At 43.6% G+C, this 16,298-nt stretch overlaps 2 protein-coding genes across 11 annotated transcripts in view; one reads left to right on the top strand and one right to left on the bottom strand.

Annotated features, from left to right (window-relative positions):
- The first annotated feature begins 707 nt into the window (after positions 1-707).
- ESD (esterase D) lies at positions 708-8,104 on the top strand. Of its 2 annotated transcripts, none has more exons than XM_072342879.1 (9): positions 708-827; positions 1,063-1,138; positions 1,657-1,745; positions 1,928-2,026; positions 4,534-4,658; positions 4,917-5,036; positions 6,053-6,151; positions 6,944-7,111; positions 7,890-8,104. In XM_072342879.1, the coding sequence occupies exons 2-9, from the start codon at positions 1,071-1,073 to the stop codon at positions 7,968-7,970; spliced, it is 849 nt and encodes a 282-aa protein (XP_072198980.1). In that variant the 5' UTR covers positions 708-827; positions 1,063-1,070; the 3' UTR covers positions 7,971-8,104. The 2 variants fall into 2 exon arrangements, with proteins under 2 accessions (XP_072198980.1, XP_072198991.1); XM_072342890.1 differs by lacking the exon at positions 708-827 and adding an exon at positions 850-919.
- Positions 8,105-8,727: 623 nt separating this feature from the next.
- Positions 8,728-16,298, bottom strand: part of LRCH1 (leucine rich repeats and calponin homology domain containing 1) — a 113,306-nt gene continuing 105,735 nt past the window's right edge. For 4 of the 9 annotated variants that reach the window (XM_072359309.1, XM_072359344.1, XM_072359335.1 and 1 more), the window contains one exon: positions 8,728-11,308. In XM_072359309.1, coding sequence (XP_072215410.1) covers positions 11,195-11,308 — 114 coding nt within the window. In that variant the 3' untranslated portion in view covers positions 8,728-11,194. The remainder of the gene's footprint in view (positions 11,309-16,298) is intronic. The other 5 variants (XR_011905976.1, XR_011905977.1, XR_011905981.1 and 2 more) reach the window with 2 other exon arrangements.

Here is a 16,298-nt window from a genome sequence, read left to right as displayed (position 1 = left end):
GCGAAAAAGCTACAGGCTGCTCAGGGAGGCTGTGGATGCCCTGTCCTTGGAGGTGTTCAAGGCCAGGTTGGATGGGGCCCTGGGCAACCTGATCTAGTAAAGGTATAAGTTTGGTGGCCCTGCCAGGCAGGGGAGTTGGAGCTTCATGATCCTTGAGGTCCCTTCCAACCCAGGTCATTCTGTGATTCCATGATCTGTGATTGGCCTAGGGGGTTATTTCTGTCTGAAAAGACATGCAAGATAATAATCAAGTCCTGACGTCAGGGTGATGTGGGGAGGTCAGGTAAGCTCATCAGTGGGCTGCCAATTGGATCCTTCTGAATACATCACTCTGAAATGGGAACAAATTGAATGGAGGTTATCTAAGAGACTTGGATAGGAAATCAAAATCTTATCAGCATCAGTGCTGAGATAGGCAGGTTTTATACTGCCAAGAGAGAAATAGCTAAAAACAGCTGCAGATACCATCCAAAATGAGATGTATGTAATGACAGCTGACTATATGTATAGGAAAGAAAATAGCCTGGCTGAAGTTTGGATCAAGTAACTAACTGGGCAATACCTCGGTAATAAGACAAGGACATTAAAAAAAACTAACAAAACATGCACAGATTGGGAAGGAAGAAAAGTGGAGAGTGTTTTAGAAATGCTGATGAAGAGCCGTTAATTTGCTTAAGGGCAAGTTTAGCCCAGCAGGTAGAAAATACAACACGAGCCACATGAGGGGCTTGCCCCGGCCTTGCAGGCGGAGCAACGGGAGGCCGTGCCAGCCCAGGAGCCGCCCCTTCCTTCTCTCGTTCGCCGCTCGGCCTCACCGCTCCGCTGAGGTAAAGGAGCGCGGGCGGAGGGAGTGGAAGTGGGGGAGATGGCGGTGATGCCTTGCGGGCCTTCAGGCTTAGCTATGGAGGGAGCAAAGGGAGTGCGTGCTGCCTGTGGGAGCGGGCCTTGCGGCTTCCTTCAGGAAGTCCAGCCCCTCGGGGCTCGTAAAGGAAAACAGACAGGCCCGGGGAGGGGCGAAGGCTTTCCTTTCCTAGTTTAACTTGCTCCTTTTTCTTTTAACAGTTAAGGCCATGGCACTGAAGCAGGTTTCTAGCAACAAATGCTTTGAGGGGTTCCAGAAGGTGTTTGAACACGACAGGTAAACGTTGCAGAGACAGCCGAGGTGTTTATCAGGGCAGAGAATCGATCTCATTGCTGCTCATGTGCTCTGTGTGAGGGCGAGCCCTGTGTGCTCACTAACAGCTGTATTTCAGCAAGGGGATGTTGCCTGTAGTTTTATCTGCCTTCCTGCATTTCTCTGTTAATGTTGAACGTGTTTACTGTACTGAAATGCTGCAGACCTGAGATAGGAAACCAGTGTTTTTCCCGTTTAAGATGGAGCTCTCTTACTCGAGTTGTCCTGTCGCTTTCTGTACAAAGTTCAGTTCCCTCTATTGGGTATTTTGCTTCTATGCACGCTTACAGAGTGCTGCGAGCAGACAGACAAAAGGGATGAGTTCATACTGTTCATACTTCATACTGAAGGCGAACACGGAGGCATTCGTGTTCTCATTTCTGTCTTTTGAATGCAACACACTGATTCTGCTTTCTCTTTTGGATGTTATCAGCCTTGCTAAGTGCATAGCGCTGATAACAAGGACTGTTCTATTGCTACAGCACAGAGCTAAAATGCAAAATGAGATTTGGAATCTACTTGCCTCCGAAAGCAGAAACTGGGAAGTGTCCTGTGCTGTATTGGCTCTCGGGTAAGTAAAATTATGACTTCAGATAGATAACCTTCAGCATATTTAAGCTACTGTGGCCTGCATGTTTATGGCTATAGGAATCCCTTCAGTTTTTCAGAACCTTTTCTGTCTGAAGGGTTTTGGAAACTGAAACGCTGTGGGCGATATGTAGCGAAATGTATTTATTTTTTCCTTTCTTCTAGGGTTAACTTGCACAGAGCAGAATTTTATAACAAAAGCAGGTTTCCAGCAAGCTGCAGCTGAGCATGGCCTCATTGTAGTTGCACCAGACACCAGCCCACGTAAGTTTTCACAAATGACAGAAGATACTTCAGTCCTTGTAATGAAGCCCGCTATCTTTTCTAATTCTTTTATCACATGTGGAAAACATGGCTGCGTAGTTTTCTTTGTTCACAGAACTGTGTTCAGCCGACATCTCAGGACCCTTTAAGCTTATCTGCCATGCCTTAAGCTAGCAGCATGCTGTGCCCCGAGCCCTGGTTCCAGCCTAGATGGTGTTAATACCTGTCTGCTTAATAGCATGCTGCTAAAAGTTTTACCTTTGAAACTCTTCTAATTGTTGGCACTAAAACTAGAACAAAGGGGCCATTGAACTGAGCACAGATGAGGAGAGGGAAAAGATGGAAAGCAGGAAGCATGTGTTACTAGAGTTGCTTGTGCTTTGTGGCTTGCTGAGACTTAAGGACCCAAACAAATGAAAAAGCCCACCACAAAGTGGAAAAAGTACCATCACATAAAGCTATCCTATTTACTTGTTACTGTGTACTGTCTTCTGTAGGCTATTAAGTGCATGTCTCCAGAGGGTTTTGGTCTCTAGAAAAGTTTAAAGCAAACCAGGGCTTTCTTCTGTGCACCTGCAGTAGACTGCTGGTGGGATGGCCGTTTTGAAACGATGTGCTGTTATTTGTGTAAGGTTGAGCTTGTGTGTGATATGGGAAACTTACACGGTGGATTTGCAGTTACTTGAAATACAGACTTGTGGGGACGCAGTGTGCAATGCTTAGTGTTTATCAGGTTCTGCTCAAGTCTCAGGAGTGCTGTATCAGAAGATAGACTGGATCGATGGGCCCAGCCAAACTGTATGAGTTTCAATAGGGCCAAGTGTCGGGTCCTGCATTTTGGTCACAACAACCCCAGGCAACCCTAAAGGGTTGGGGAGGTGTGGCTGGAAAGCTGCCTGATGGAAAGGGACCTTGGTGTGCTGATGGACAGTCGACTGAATGTGAGCCAGCAGTGTGTCCAGGTGGCCAAGAAGGCCAATGGCATCCTGGCTTCTATCAGGAATGGTGTGGTGAGCAGAACTAGGGAAGTCATCCTGCGCCTGTACTTGGCATTGGTGAGGCCTCACCTCGAGTACTGTGTCCAGTTTTGGGTACCTCAGTACAAAAAGGACATGGAGGTACTGGAGCAGGTCCAGAGAAGGGCAACGAGGCTTGTGAAGGGCTTGGAAAATCAGCCCTATGAGGAGAGACTGAGGAAGCTGGGGCTGTTTAGTCTGGGGAAGAGGAGGCTGAGGGGAGACCTTATTGCTCTCTTCCAATACCTGAAAGATGCTTACAGTGAGAGTGGGGCCGGTCTCTTCTCACTGGTGACAGGTGGCAGGATGAGGGGAAATGGCCTCAAGTTGTGCCAGGGTAAGTTTAGGTTGGATATCAGGAAACACTTCTTTACAGAAAGGGTAGTTAAACACTGCAATAGGCTCCCCAGGGAGGTGGTTGAGTCGCCATCCCTGGATGTGTTTAAGAGCCATTTGGATGTGGTGCTCATGATTTAGCAGAGGGTTGTTAGAGTTGGGGTACTGTGGTTAGGTTGTGATTGGACTCGATGATGAAGATACAACTTTATATCCATCAAGTTGTACAAGTACCCACAGTCCCTACCACTGCTGGACTCTTAAGTCAGAAAATCACTCATTGTTCAAGGGCACTTCTCTGCAGCAAATTCAGCTTTGATCCTTGCAAAAATGTGTTTGTATGCTGTGATGAGGTGACAAGTACCTGCACAAATTGACAAGGGATTGTCACAGGGATTACACGTAGGTTTGTAGTGTAATCTGACAGTGGTAAAGAACCCACGTCATGTTGAATTGCAGATAGTGGGAACGTCTTTGAGAAGGGGAGGTTATTATAGCATATGTCACATATAGCTTGAAATATTCCATTCTGTTCTGAAAACTAGGCTAGAAGATCACAGCTAATCAAAGGGAGGGTTAGAGATGGGGTGTACTGACTTTCAAGGAGACTTCTGCAAATTTGGTTTGAAAGTATAACTTTGGAAAAGAGGGTACAGAATCACCGAATGGCCTGGGTTGGAAAGGCCAGGATCATGAAGCTCCAACTCCTCCCACCACAGGCAGGGCCACCAACACCCACATTTAATATCAGACCAGGCTGCCCAGGGCCCCATCCAACCTGGCCTTGAACACCTCCAGGGATGGGGCATCCACAGCCTCTCTGGGCAGCCTGTGCCAGCACCTCACCACTCTCTAGTAAAGAACTTCCTCCTGACATGCAACCTAAATCTTCTAACTTCCCCCTATCCAACCTAAATCTTCCCTCCTTCGACTTAAAACCATTTCCCCTTGTCCTGCTATTATAAAAGGGAGGTGTGTATGCTTCAAAGTACCATATTAATGAGTGAAAATCTGAGTTGTCTTACTGGTTGGGGGAGTAGAGACATACTGTGTAAGAAACTAATGTCCAGGGTCTCTTGACGTGAGTGACAGATTCTCTTGTTTTGAACATCTAATAGTGGTGACATAATAGAATAGAATCCATTTTCATGGTAGGTGGCTGCAATATTGAAGGAGAAGATGAAAGCTGGGATTTTGGTACCGGTGCTGGTTTTTATGTGGATGCTACTGAAGATCCTTGGAAAACAAACTATAGGATGTACTCCTACATAAGAGATGAGGTAACTTTGTTGCTGGGTTATAGTGGTATTGTTGGTGAAGCTGAAGAAGGAATGGCTGGTAGATGAAACGTTTCCTTTTGGTTTTACAGTCTGTCAAAATTGGTTTCAGACCACTATCGTGAATATAAGAGTAGAACCAGAGATGCACCTCTGGTTTCAGCATCTTCCTGGCATTAAAATGTGTCAGTTCCTTGGGTGCTTCTCTGTCTAAACATATGAAAATGGCTTTAATGTTTTTATCCCTCTCTTCCTTTACAGTTACCTAAACTGATAAATGCCAATTTTCCAACCAACCCTGAACGGATGTCTATTTTTGGGCATTCCATGGGAGGTCATGGAGCTCTCATTCTTGCTCTGAAGAATCCTGGAAAGTACAAAGTAAGATATCATACAGGTTATACAAGGAATGCTCAGGCTAATCATAGAATCATAGGCCTGGGTTGAAAGGGACCACAATGATCATCCAGTTCCAACCCCCCTGCTATGTGCAGGGTCGCCAGCAACCAGAGCAGGCTGCCCAGAGCCACATCCAGCCTGGCCTTGAATGCCTCCAGGGATGGGGCATCCACAACCTTTCTGAGCAACATCTTTCTTAAAGACTGATGTTTTTTTTTTTAATTAATTCCTTTTCAAACAGACGAGGTATCTGAAATTGCATTCATCTTCTACTTTGTTCCTGTGTATTTGATTCAGGTTATATTTGCCTTTTATACCCATAAGGGAAACTTCTTATCTCTCTTATCTCTTTTGAGATATGCTTATTGATATCAGGTGTTTCCGAAGGAGAATCGGGCATTGCTGTTTGCGGGAAGTTTAGTGGCTCTGTCTTTATCTTGTGGAGCCAGTAGTTCAGAAATTTGTTCTCACTCTTAGCACTCAAATGCTTCTTGTATTATCAAAATGAAATAAACACTGCACTGAAAATGCCAGAATCCAAGGAGATGTTTGTGGCATTCCTAAAGAAGAATGTAAGAAATAGAGCTTGGATGTTTTCCCCCAGCACCTGTGGTCTGAAATGCATGTTTCCTGACTTCTAGTCCTGCAGTTAAGTTAGCTAATTCAGGAGATGCTGCTGCATGCTCAGGCAGGCTGAGCTCCATGCCTTAGGCCTTTCTTATGTTGTTCCAAAATGGAATTGGAGGTGAAATATGCTCTCACAACACACAGCAGGCTTATTTGCTGCTTAAGGGGATTGATGACAACATCCAGCATCCAATGGGATGGGGTGTCTAACACTTCATTTCGAAGCTTGGCTCTTGTGCAAAAAGGAAGTGAACACTGTGGTTCTAGGGAGAGTGTATAATAGGATCATAGATTCTATTGATTGAAATCACTTCTCATAACTCATGTTGTGTTTTGTTGCTTTTTTTTTTTCATGCTTTCTTTCCAAATAGTCTGTATCGGCTTTTTCTCCTATCTGCAACCCTATGCAGTGCCAGTGGGGGAAGAAAGCCCTCGGTGGATATCTGGGATCAGATGTAAGCAAATGGGAGGTATGTGCTGGAACTTGCAGGCCTTTAGTAATGCGTGAATGAGTGATCTGTGGATACATTGCAGCAGAAGTCTGGAACAAAACTCTTTGAGTTGCCCATGAGCTGATGGTGCTGTTTTATCCACGCTTGGGAGTGTAGTAAACACTGCACAGGTCTGCTGGGCTGGTGTTGCTGTTGCCTGACAAGCATAATAAGACAGAAAGCTCTCATCAAACTGACTGCTGAGCCTCATGGTATCTGCAGGAGCAGCCTGGTGGAGGCTGATGCAGAGGAGCCCATTGGTACTTGGAAATTGATATTCCATAGAACATGATTAAACCAGGAGTCAGGTTTTAGCTCTAGGTCCCTAATTTAGAAATAAAAGTAGTCTTACGAGCATTGCTAAGATACAAGCACACGGATATATTGGTTGCTGTGTTATTTGGGCATACATCGTTGTGCTAGCCTGCTGCAGGACCAGATGTTGTCAATCAGGTGCTTGGTTCAGGAGGATCCACTGCAAACACTTCTATAGTTAGCAAAAGACATAGCATAGACCTGTACCACCGCTCCAGCTCGCTGCAGGTGAGCCTGATGACTGTTCTGTCATTAAACACACGCTTTTTGTTTGAATTCCAGCACTGTATAGTTACAGGGTAGCGCACAGGAGCCTGATGGCTCTCCCAGGTTGTAATTCGATGTCTTGGTCAGTATAACACAGCACTCTGTACTTACCGTTGTTTCCTCACAGTCAGTAAATTCGGCCCGTTCTAACTCACATACGTGGGTGTTGTCTCCTTTTTACTTCTGCAGGCATACGATGCTACGCAGCTCGTGAAGTCCTATCCAGACTCTCGCCTGGACATCCTGATTGATCAAGGCAAAGATGATCAGTTCCTATCAGCCGGCCAGCTGCTGCCAGATAACTTCATCGCAGCCTGCACAGAGCGGAAAATCCCAGTAGTCTTCAGACTGCAGCAGGCAAGTCGCTTCCACAGACCCTGCTGTTGGGTTGATGCTGTTTTGTTGATGAGTTTGAGGTGTGAGGGTGTTTTGTCACCGGCTGTGCTTGTAGTGACCTGAGAGTCTGCCCCTGGCTGAGGAAAGGAACGTTGCAGTTTCAGCTTCCTTGTACCACTAGGTGGGGCCGTGGCTGCACTTTCCTCGCACCGATCTGATGGTAGCTCTGTCTGCTGTTAAATCTGCCAGTGCTAAGATGGAGAGGCAGCTCATGTAGCTGATGCTGCTGTTCACAGAATGGCTCAGGTTGGAGGGGACCTTAAAGCCCACCCAGTCTCAACCCTCTGCCATGGGCAGAGCCACCCAGCAACTCAGCTGGGTCCCCATCCAGCCTGATCTGGAGTGCCTCCAGGAATGGGGCACCCACAGCTTCTCCGGGTAACTGTACACATTCAGCCTCGTGAGGCGGACTCGATTTTGCTCCCCTGGCCCTGCCTAGAGGTTCAAGGATGCAGGAAGTGTGGGAAGCCTGTCAGGGACTTCTGGGGCAAAGAACGCATCGAGTACTTCAGCAGTTTCTGTGTCTGTTGTTGCCAGCTGTCCCTTCTCACTTACCAGAAACAGTACACCCTCCTGGGCCTTCCTCAGCTGACCTGTAGAATCCTTCCTGTTATTTTTCACACCCCTCACCAAATTTACTTCCATCTGTGCCTCGGATCGCGGTTCTTTTCAACCCAGGCCATTCTATGATTCTATGAACTATCTGCACTTGCTTATTTCTTTGTCGTTGTTCTTTCAGGGCTACGATCACAGCTATTTTTTCATTGCTACGTTTATCAATGACCACATCAAACACCATGCCAAGTTCCTTAACGCTTGAACTACACAAATGGGAGCGTGGGAGTTGAAGGGTACGGCTGAACAGAACGCAGATCGTGTGTTGAAGCAGCATCTGTAAAACGGAGCTCTTCTGATTGCACTGCTAATAAAAGTCACACTTAATTTGTTGCTTCAGAGTGTCTTGGATATTCTTGCATGCTTGAAAAGTTTTAACACCACGAAGGTGAATGTTGCGTTTTTGGTCGAGAAGAAAATGAATGGATGAGTTAATGAGCTCTTAATAATATGAATGTAAGCATTTGGGACCTCAGGCCTTGTTTCTAGTGTACCTTAAGCAAAGGCAGTGAGCAACAGCGTGCCGCTGCCACTAATGGAAGACCTGTGTTTATTTCATCAGTTAGCGCTACATGAAATCATCAGTGCCACAACCAGTCAAGGTAGTTAATTAAGCTGCACGTTGTGATTTCCTGTTCTGTACACTTAATGACCAACACAAGGGTTGATGCTCTATGAAAGGAAGCAGTCTGTGCTAAAGGAGGCAGTTTGTCTTCCACTCCTTTTTTGCTCAGCAAGAAACAGGCTTATAGCATGCTTGTGGGTTTCTTTGGTTTAATAGGACCATTCCTATTCCCCAACAGGATCCTATTCCTACTTGAGCTCTGCAGTTCCTTTACTTGGCTCACACATCCACCTCCTCCATCACCCACACAGTTAAGCTCTCCAGGCATTGTCTCTTTTACAACAAACTACCAGCCAGGCACTAAGCGGTAGCCATTAAGTAGCCATTAAGTGGTTTCTACAAATGATAAGAGTTTAATCGTAACTACAGTAAGGATTTCCTATATGCGTTATGTTCACTGTTTATGGCATTATCGATCCACCATGCACGTTTTATTGCACATATAAATAGTGTACAAAGACTCGTGAAGATCCTCTTTTTAGCCATACAGGTTAAGACTGCATTAAAAAAAAAAAAACGCCTTATTACAAAATAGGTAGAGCCATTTACAGCCAGCTTTGAGCAAATACCGACAGACGCAATCGGGAGGAAGAACGACATTTTAATTATGAAAAACCAAGATTCTGTCAAAAGAATAATTACAAAGCTGCCATATATACAGTGTAAAAAAATACTCAGGAAACCTGCGTTTTGTCCCTCGAGACGCGGAAATCAATATTCCTATTTTATAGTCCAGCTTTGAATGCTCTTTAAAACGTGATAAACTCTACCTCGGACACTTATATTTTCTTTACATTGCTCGTGCTCTGTGACAAGACGGGTATTTGTGCAGCTCTGCAGAATATTAAAATACATTTTAATTCAGCGGTAAAGTGCACAGTATGTTTTATAGGAAACAATATGCCATAGCTGCCCATCCAAGTTACCATTGTAAGTAAGTAAGTCACCGTTCCCTCTATAAAACAAATGCTTTTGCTTTGGTTGAAGTAACTGCTACCTCGTGCGTACTGGGTGCCTGCAGGCCTGCTCTGACTCCATACGTCTCAGTACAGACGTTGGCAGTCCGTGGTGTTACAATGCACAGCCTCAATCCAAATACTGTACTGAAGACTGAAAGCCTGCTGCAAACACACAGCCAACTTAGCCTAGATGTGCAGTAGGGACAAGTATGCGTCGTGCTTTCAGAAAGCCCTTAATACAACGCTTCATACAACGCTTTTCTCCACATTCACTTCCTGTGTGTTCTCCCACCACATCGCCTCATTTCCATCATGGTGCACATTTCCAACCACAGCCCCTGTGCAGCACAGGCTGCTCAGCTCACCTTTCCCTCCCCCCACCCCCCAACACACACCTCTCCCACCCTGCCCACCCAACTCACACCTGCAGCCTCTGTCCAAGCTACGTAAAGTGGAAGTTCCTTCCAGACACTGCGATAATGGCTGTGCTGGGACTTCTGGATCTAAAGATGACACTTTCATAATAAATTATGCTCCTGAAAAACCTTTTCAAAACACGTAAAGCAGTAATAAGAAAGAGGAGCTTCTGTCCTATTGCTGACATGAATGTCTGTAGGATCAGACCTCTGATCCTACTACAGAACGTTGTGCTCGATTAGGGGGGAACCCAGTGACCTCAGTGAGCAGATGTAAGACAGGCTCTTGGCCCTATTAATGACTTCAGCTCCTCTTAAAGGAATTAACGAGGGGTTTTTTTTTTTTTGGCTCCCTGTTAGCGTTCTTGTGCTCTGTTCTATTTGTTCCATGGTCTTTACAAGAAAATCAAGTTACAGTGCAAAAAAACCACAATCATATTTCGAGACCCACCATCCTCCTAACGCGCGTCGTTCATTTTGTTGCGGCTAAAAGTTAAACGGCTTGTGCATAGTAAAATAAGCAATCAAAAATATTCACATTTATTTTTCAAGTTCACCTCTTTTTTCCTACGTTAAACGTCTATATACAAGTCATGGGTGTGCTCTGCTTCAGCCAATTGAATCAGTGGGTGTGGGTGTGTGGGGGGGTTGGTTTGCAGGGGGGGGGAAAGTGCTGCTGGAATGTCGGAAATAGACGGAATGCAGACAGACCTTCATCGGTGTTCCACACATTGAAAGCTAACGCATGCCGTTCCAGCTTAGCTGTCCTTTCAACTGAAGCACCTACTTGGTTTGCTTTTGCTCTTAGGTATTAGAGAGTACGGAGATGGAGAGCTACTGCACCCCTGGTAGAATAAAAATTAACTAAGTATTTATATTAAAATAAAGTGTTTAACCACAAAAAAAGCAGTAATAAAATACAGTTTCCTAATTTACATTTTGCATCCAAAGGATGAATAACAACTCGCTAATAAATAATATTCATATAAATATTTTTTTTTTTTTGTGTGTCTGGATATTTTTAAAAGGCAATAACAGCCCGAAGCGACTGCAGGAAAACCTGACGTGGCAGAAGTCTGATTTACTCTCCCTCCCTCCAAAAGTGATTGTGAGGACTCTTAGTTTAATGACACGAAGGTATCTTGCTGCAAGACAGCTGCATACTCCACACATTTTTAGGTGGCAGTTTCAGTAAGTACGGTAACAAAGTGAGCTAGAAAAGCAGTGAGGCTCCAGTTCCCTCTACAGAATGTTTCCTTTTAGTTTCTGGTTTGTAGCTGGGCGTGCGTGTACAACCTCAAAGATGACTCTAAAATCAGGAGTGTCAGAATACTCTTGGAGCACTGTTATTTCAATGCAGTCTGTAAAGACGGGCAGTGATTTGATTCTTTGATGGCACAGTGGAGCTGGTAACAGCAGAGAGTAGTTTTCACGTGAATAAAGCTTGTTTCACTGTGGTTACATCTAGCAATGCTTGAACTGTTATGCTCACTTTTACCAAGCCCTTTTCTTCTAGGATGTGGTGTGGTAGGCAGAGCTTCTCCTAGAAAAAGACAAACAGAGGACAAGATCAGGTTACTCAGTACTCGTTGCAAACCCTCGCACCCAACAAGCAGGAGCCATTTCCTGTTTGCAGTTCAAAAGAGCTTCCCAGGTTTGGATAAAGTCTCTCAATTTGGCTCTCATTAGATCTATGAATTAGCGTGAAATCTGTTCATGTTCTGGGCCTACCAGGAAAAGCAGCATATTTGGTGGTCATTACAAGTATGTGAACATCTTAAGCTAGAGTTAGGGCTGCCAGGTACACGCTGAACTTCTGCCTATGAAGTGAGATAATGAAGCATCGGCCATCATTTGGGGATGAAAGGCTGGATTTTATCAGTCAAAAGAAGTTCTGCTGCTGAGCTCTAGGAGGGCAGGTCTCGGTCCCAGGACGTCCACCTTGAAGTCACCCATTAGCATTTACAGAAAAGTGTGTGCAATGGTGTGCGTTCAACAGATGGAGCATTTCGTTCTGAGTAATTAGATGTTCATTTTAAAACACCCAGGAATCAACTTCATTTACCATCAGGACACAGCAGTTGTGGCCGGGATAAAACCCACTATCTGTCCACACAGGCTATTCTATCAGCAGGCAGTCAAATAAGAAATACTTTATCTCCTGCAGGTAAAAGGAAACCACACAGAGAACTACTGCAAAAAGGCCTGCATGGAGAGGCAGCTTTGTCACAACTGGCTCCATCTTTAAGGAAGTTGTTAACATAACTGGGTGTTCACGTTAATGAAATACACGAGACTATGAAATCAGGCACCAGGTTCATAATAAATGACTACACCACAAACCATAATTACAACTGCGAGACTCGTTGTCACAACATGGAAGCCAGAAGTGTAAAAATGGGATGACAAAAACACACAGAAAAATAAAACAGGATTAAACACAAACATGTGGATACAACGTCTGGCTCACAAAGCCCCTCCCTAAGCCGTATGTTAGGTCACTCTAAACCACCACGTATGTGATGTGCTCTGTTCTTTCCCTTGCTTGCCTGTTTTCTGCTGAGTATTCTTGCATCTGGTGACGTGAGAGATGTCAGCTAAGAGTCTCTTATTTTACCTCTATGTAATCCATGGTCATCCGTCCCATTTCCTTACATGCGCACTCTACAGTTCAGACATCACTTATCTCTTCAACATCTCTCCTCATGACCTCCTTCATGCACAACCAACACTTGGCTTTCTTAAACTTCTGTCAGGTTCACTGAAACCCCTTCCACCCTCGACAAAAGAGAACCTGAACATGATACTAACTCACTTTTCACTTCCATTCCAAGTACACAACACGGTAAGTAAAACAATGTGAGAAGCATCCAACTGATGACCACTCTAAGGTGAGGAAAACCAATCACCCTCTACCACAGTATCAGCCCAATTCCAGTTCACAGCAGTTCTTCATCTCTCAGACTTCTCCTTTTCCTTAACAGCAAAATGAAACCACTTTGCCCTGGACTCTGACCACAACAAAACCTCAATGGGAGATGCATCCATGAAGACTTTTCCTCCTTTAAGAGGAAAAACTCCACAGTAATTTCTAATAAAACCTTCATCAAGAAGAGGGTTTTGTTTGAGCCCTACCCAAACCGCATCCGTGTTCGGTTTGAGATGGACCTATTCAACCTCCAGGCTGTTGGACAGCTAAAGACAGCCAACGTAAGAGATAAAACTGCAAACTTTATTTATTAACTACAGTACCTGAAATGTAAGAGTAATGTTTTTTTTAACACCTGCGATGGCTGGAACTAATAATGAATCTATTTGTATTTTATGCTCACTTTGAAAACTGTTTTCCATCTGTTTCAGGTTTTTATTTTTATTTTAATGCTTAAGATTTGTCTTTTGTTGTTGTTGTTGTTGCTTCTTTATTTTATTTTATTTTTTTATTTTTTTTTCCTTAAAAGAGCTCATGTGTTAATGTCCACTGTATCTTGGGTCACATCAAAAGATGCGCAGCAAGCAGGCTGAAGGGTTGGCCTTTACTCTTCTCTCACAAGGCTCCGCCTGCAGTACTCCAATGAGTTCCAGGGCCCTCAACATAAGAAGAACATGGAGCTGTTGGAGCAGGTCCAGAGGAGGCTCGCAAGGATGATCAGAGGGCTGGACCACCTCTCCTATGAAGAAAGATTATGGGAGATGGGCTTGCTTAGCCCAGAGAAGAGAAGGCTCCAGGGGGACCTCATAGTGGCCTTCCAGTAGCTAAGGTGGGCATACAGCAAAGATGAGGAACATTTTTTTTCTTTTACAAGGTATGCAGAGATGGAACAAGGAGTAACTACTTAAAAAATAAAGTGGGTAGATTTAGTTTGGATATAAAGAAGAGTTTTTTCATGATGAGGGCAGTAGGGCACTGGCTGTGGGTGCCCCATCCTTGGAGCTCAAGGCCAAGTTAAATGGGACCCTAGGCAGCCTGAGCTGGTGGATGGCACTGCCCATGGCAGGGGGTTGGGACCAGATGGTCTTTAAGGCCCTTTGGACCAAAATCATTTTGTGATTCTATGATGATAGCCTAAAATACCAAGCAAATACTTTCTGCACATACAGACCAAAGAAACAGTGTCAGAGAGATTAATTTTTTTAGAGTTTGGCTAAGTAGGTATGCAATAGATAGACAAAATCCATAGTTATTCTCTCCACTTTTAGACTTCTTTCAAGTGCCTGAGCACACCAGAGTCCTATTTTGCAGATTTGGTGGCATACAATGTGCCAATATTTCATTAGTTTTCCACTCTAGATAAAAGGCATTAACATTTAGTATCTGCGGAATCAAGCAACAGTTTAGTTTAGTGTTACAAGGCTGAAGGACAGGGATTTAATCCAAAAACCCAGGACTAACACAACTTACCTTGCTAGTTATTTATGTTTAAGAATATCCTGTATTTTTCTACTGAAGCCAATTTTGCTGTAAAAAGCAGAGTTGAGGACGTTTCGCTCAGAACAAAAGAAATTCTAAACTTGCTGTTTTTTGATACCTCACAGCATTCTAAGAGCTGTTCTTTCATCTGTCATTCTTTCTCATCAGAAACAGAGTTCTTGTTTTGTAATCAATTATATACACATTTTAACTAAAAGCATAAAAGAAATTCGTGCCTCACTTCATATTAAAATGAGCAAAACGAAACCCCACTGACCTGATCCAACACAGGTGTTCCTCCTTTAACAGAGAATGCATTATCTATGCCTTTTAGTAATCCAGTCTGCATATAGACAACCTTCCTGTGCCGTCATTTACAAGATGTACACTCAAGGGAAACTATTTATAAAGGTCTACATACAACTAGATCTGCACGACTATGTACTACGAGTCAGAAGCTTCAGGACGTGTTACTGTTTATATTATACATCATTTTGCGTTAGTCCTTGAAAGATGTACAAATGACTGCTTTTCCTTTTTTTTAGGAAGAAGATGGAGTTGTATAATTCTGCAGTTATTTAAGCATGTGGCTATGATGAGCTTTCCAAACCTCTCAACAAAACCCCGCACCATCCACTTCTGAAGATCTACGTCCTAGTATGCCATCCATTAATTCGCTTGTCTAAGCACTAATCGCTATCTCCAAAACTTTGCCAACAGCTTTCAATGACTCTGCCTCACGTATTTTTTAAATCACAGGCTTATTATAATACATTTAACTTTTCTCAGAGAAGAATCAAATCTTACTAAGGATGAAATTCAGAGCACACTGGTAATAAACTCAACTCTCAATAGAACAGTGACAGTGGGTCAAGATCCCAGCTGTCTGAGACCTTGTACTCAACCACCGTCCCTGTGATGTGGCATGTTACCCATGCTTTGTTCTCTCTTACCCTCCACAATGGATACCTTCAAGCACTGGAAACCACTGATGATAGAACTCTCAAAACTTGTCATTCTGAGAAAATAAACCAGCTAAACTCACCCATGTCCCCAAGGATTTTACAAGACTCATCTTCACTTATCTCCCCCTACATTTGAAAAGATTTCAGCTTATTTTACAGTAGCATTGAACGCATAACTTCAACATAGAACATGAATCATCTTTCCTAAAAACACCCTCGTCAAAACCATTCCTGAACAAAGCCAGAAAGGCAAAAGAATTTGCTACTAATCCTCAGTTTAGAAATCCTTAGAAATGATCACAGAGGGAAGGGCCATCAATCCACTCATAATCAATCCACTCTCTTCTGTCTAGTATAAAACATAGACCAAAATTTTTGGTACAAATTTTCTCCCTAGAAGCACAGAAGAGCTTCATTATTTTCTACAGATATACATCCACCTTAAATAGACACTTTCAAACTCCTAAGAAGCAAAAGAGCAAGTTCATCAAAAGACGAAAAACAACAAACCATCCAAACAGAGGAGGCACCAATCAGGCTGAGGCACAAAGCAACACCAAAAGACAGCACAACAACCATACCCACGACCATACACGTATATGTGTGCTGCCAAGGCAACTTTCTATTCCTGGAACAAAACTTCTGATTTAAGTAGTGTAAAATTGAAACAGGAATATGCAAAGAATACACCACAGGGTATGTGAATCTTTACACATACACATCTATTTGCTGGGACATTAAATGTTTTGAAAGTCAAGCAACTGTCTGAATTGGGTTATGCTAGGGCAAACAGCTGGCAACTCAGACCAGTTCATTAACAAGAAAGTAATAGCTGCCATTCAGAAGGGCAAGTAGTGAACTGCTTGTACCATAACAAATATCCTTGGGCCCAGACACCAGGAAAAACAGAAACAAAGAAACGGAAACCTACAAATTTGGCAAGAGACATTCTGTTCTTCCTCAGATGCGTAGAATATGTAAACTCAGATCAACAGGTAAAAATAAAATACTCATAAAACAATTAAATACTGGAATGTGTCGTTTTCTCCAAGTAAGGTTTTTTTTTTTGTTTTTTTTTTTTTTAAATAAAAGTAACTCCATACAATGCTTGTTATTTCATGTATGAAGCCAACCACTCTGAAATGGAAAGACACTAAAAT

Source organism: Excalfactoria chinensis, chromosome 1 (assembly GCF_039878825.1).
Source record: "Excalfactoria chinensis isolate bCotChi1 chromosome 1, bCotChi1.hap2, whole genome shotgun sequence".
In the NCBI taxonomy this organism is placed as follows: domain Eukaryota; kingdom Metazoa; phylum Chordata; class Aves; order Galliformes; family Phasianidae; genus Excalfactoria; species Excalfactoria chinensis.
The sequence above is the reverse complement of the archived record's forward strand: the minus strand, read 5'-3'. Positions and strand labels throughout refer to the sequence as shown.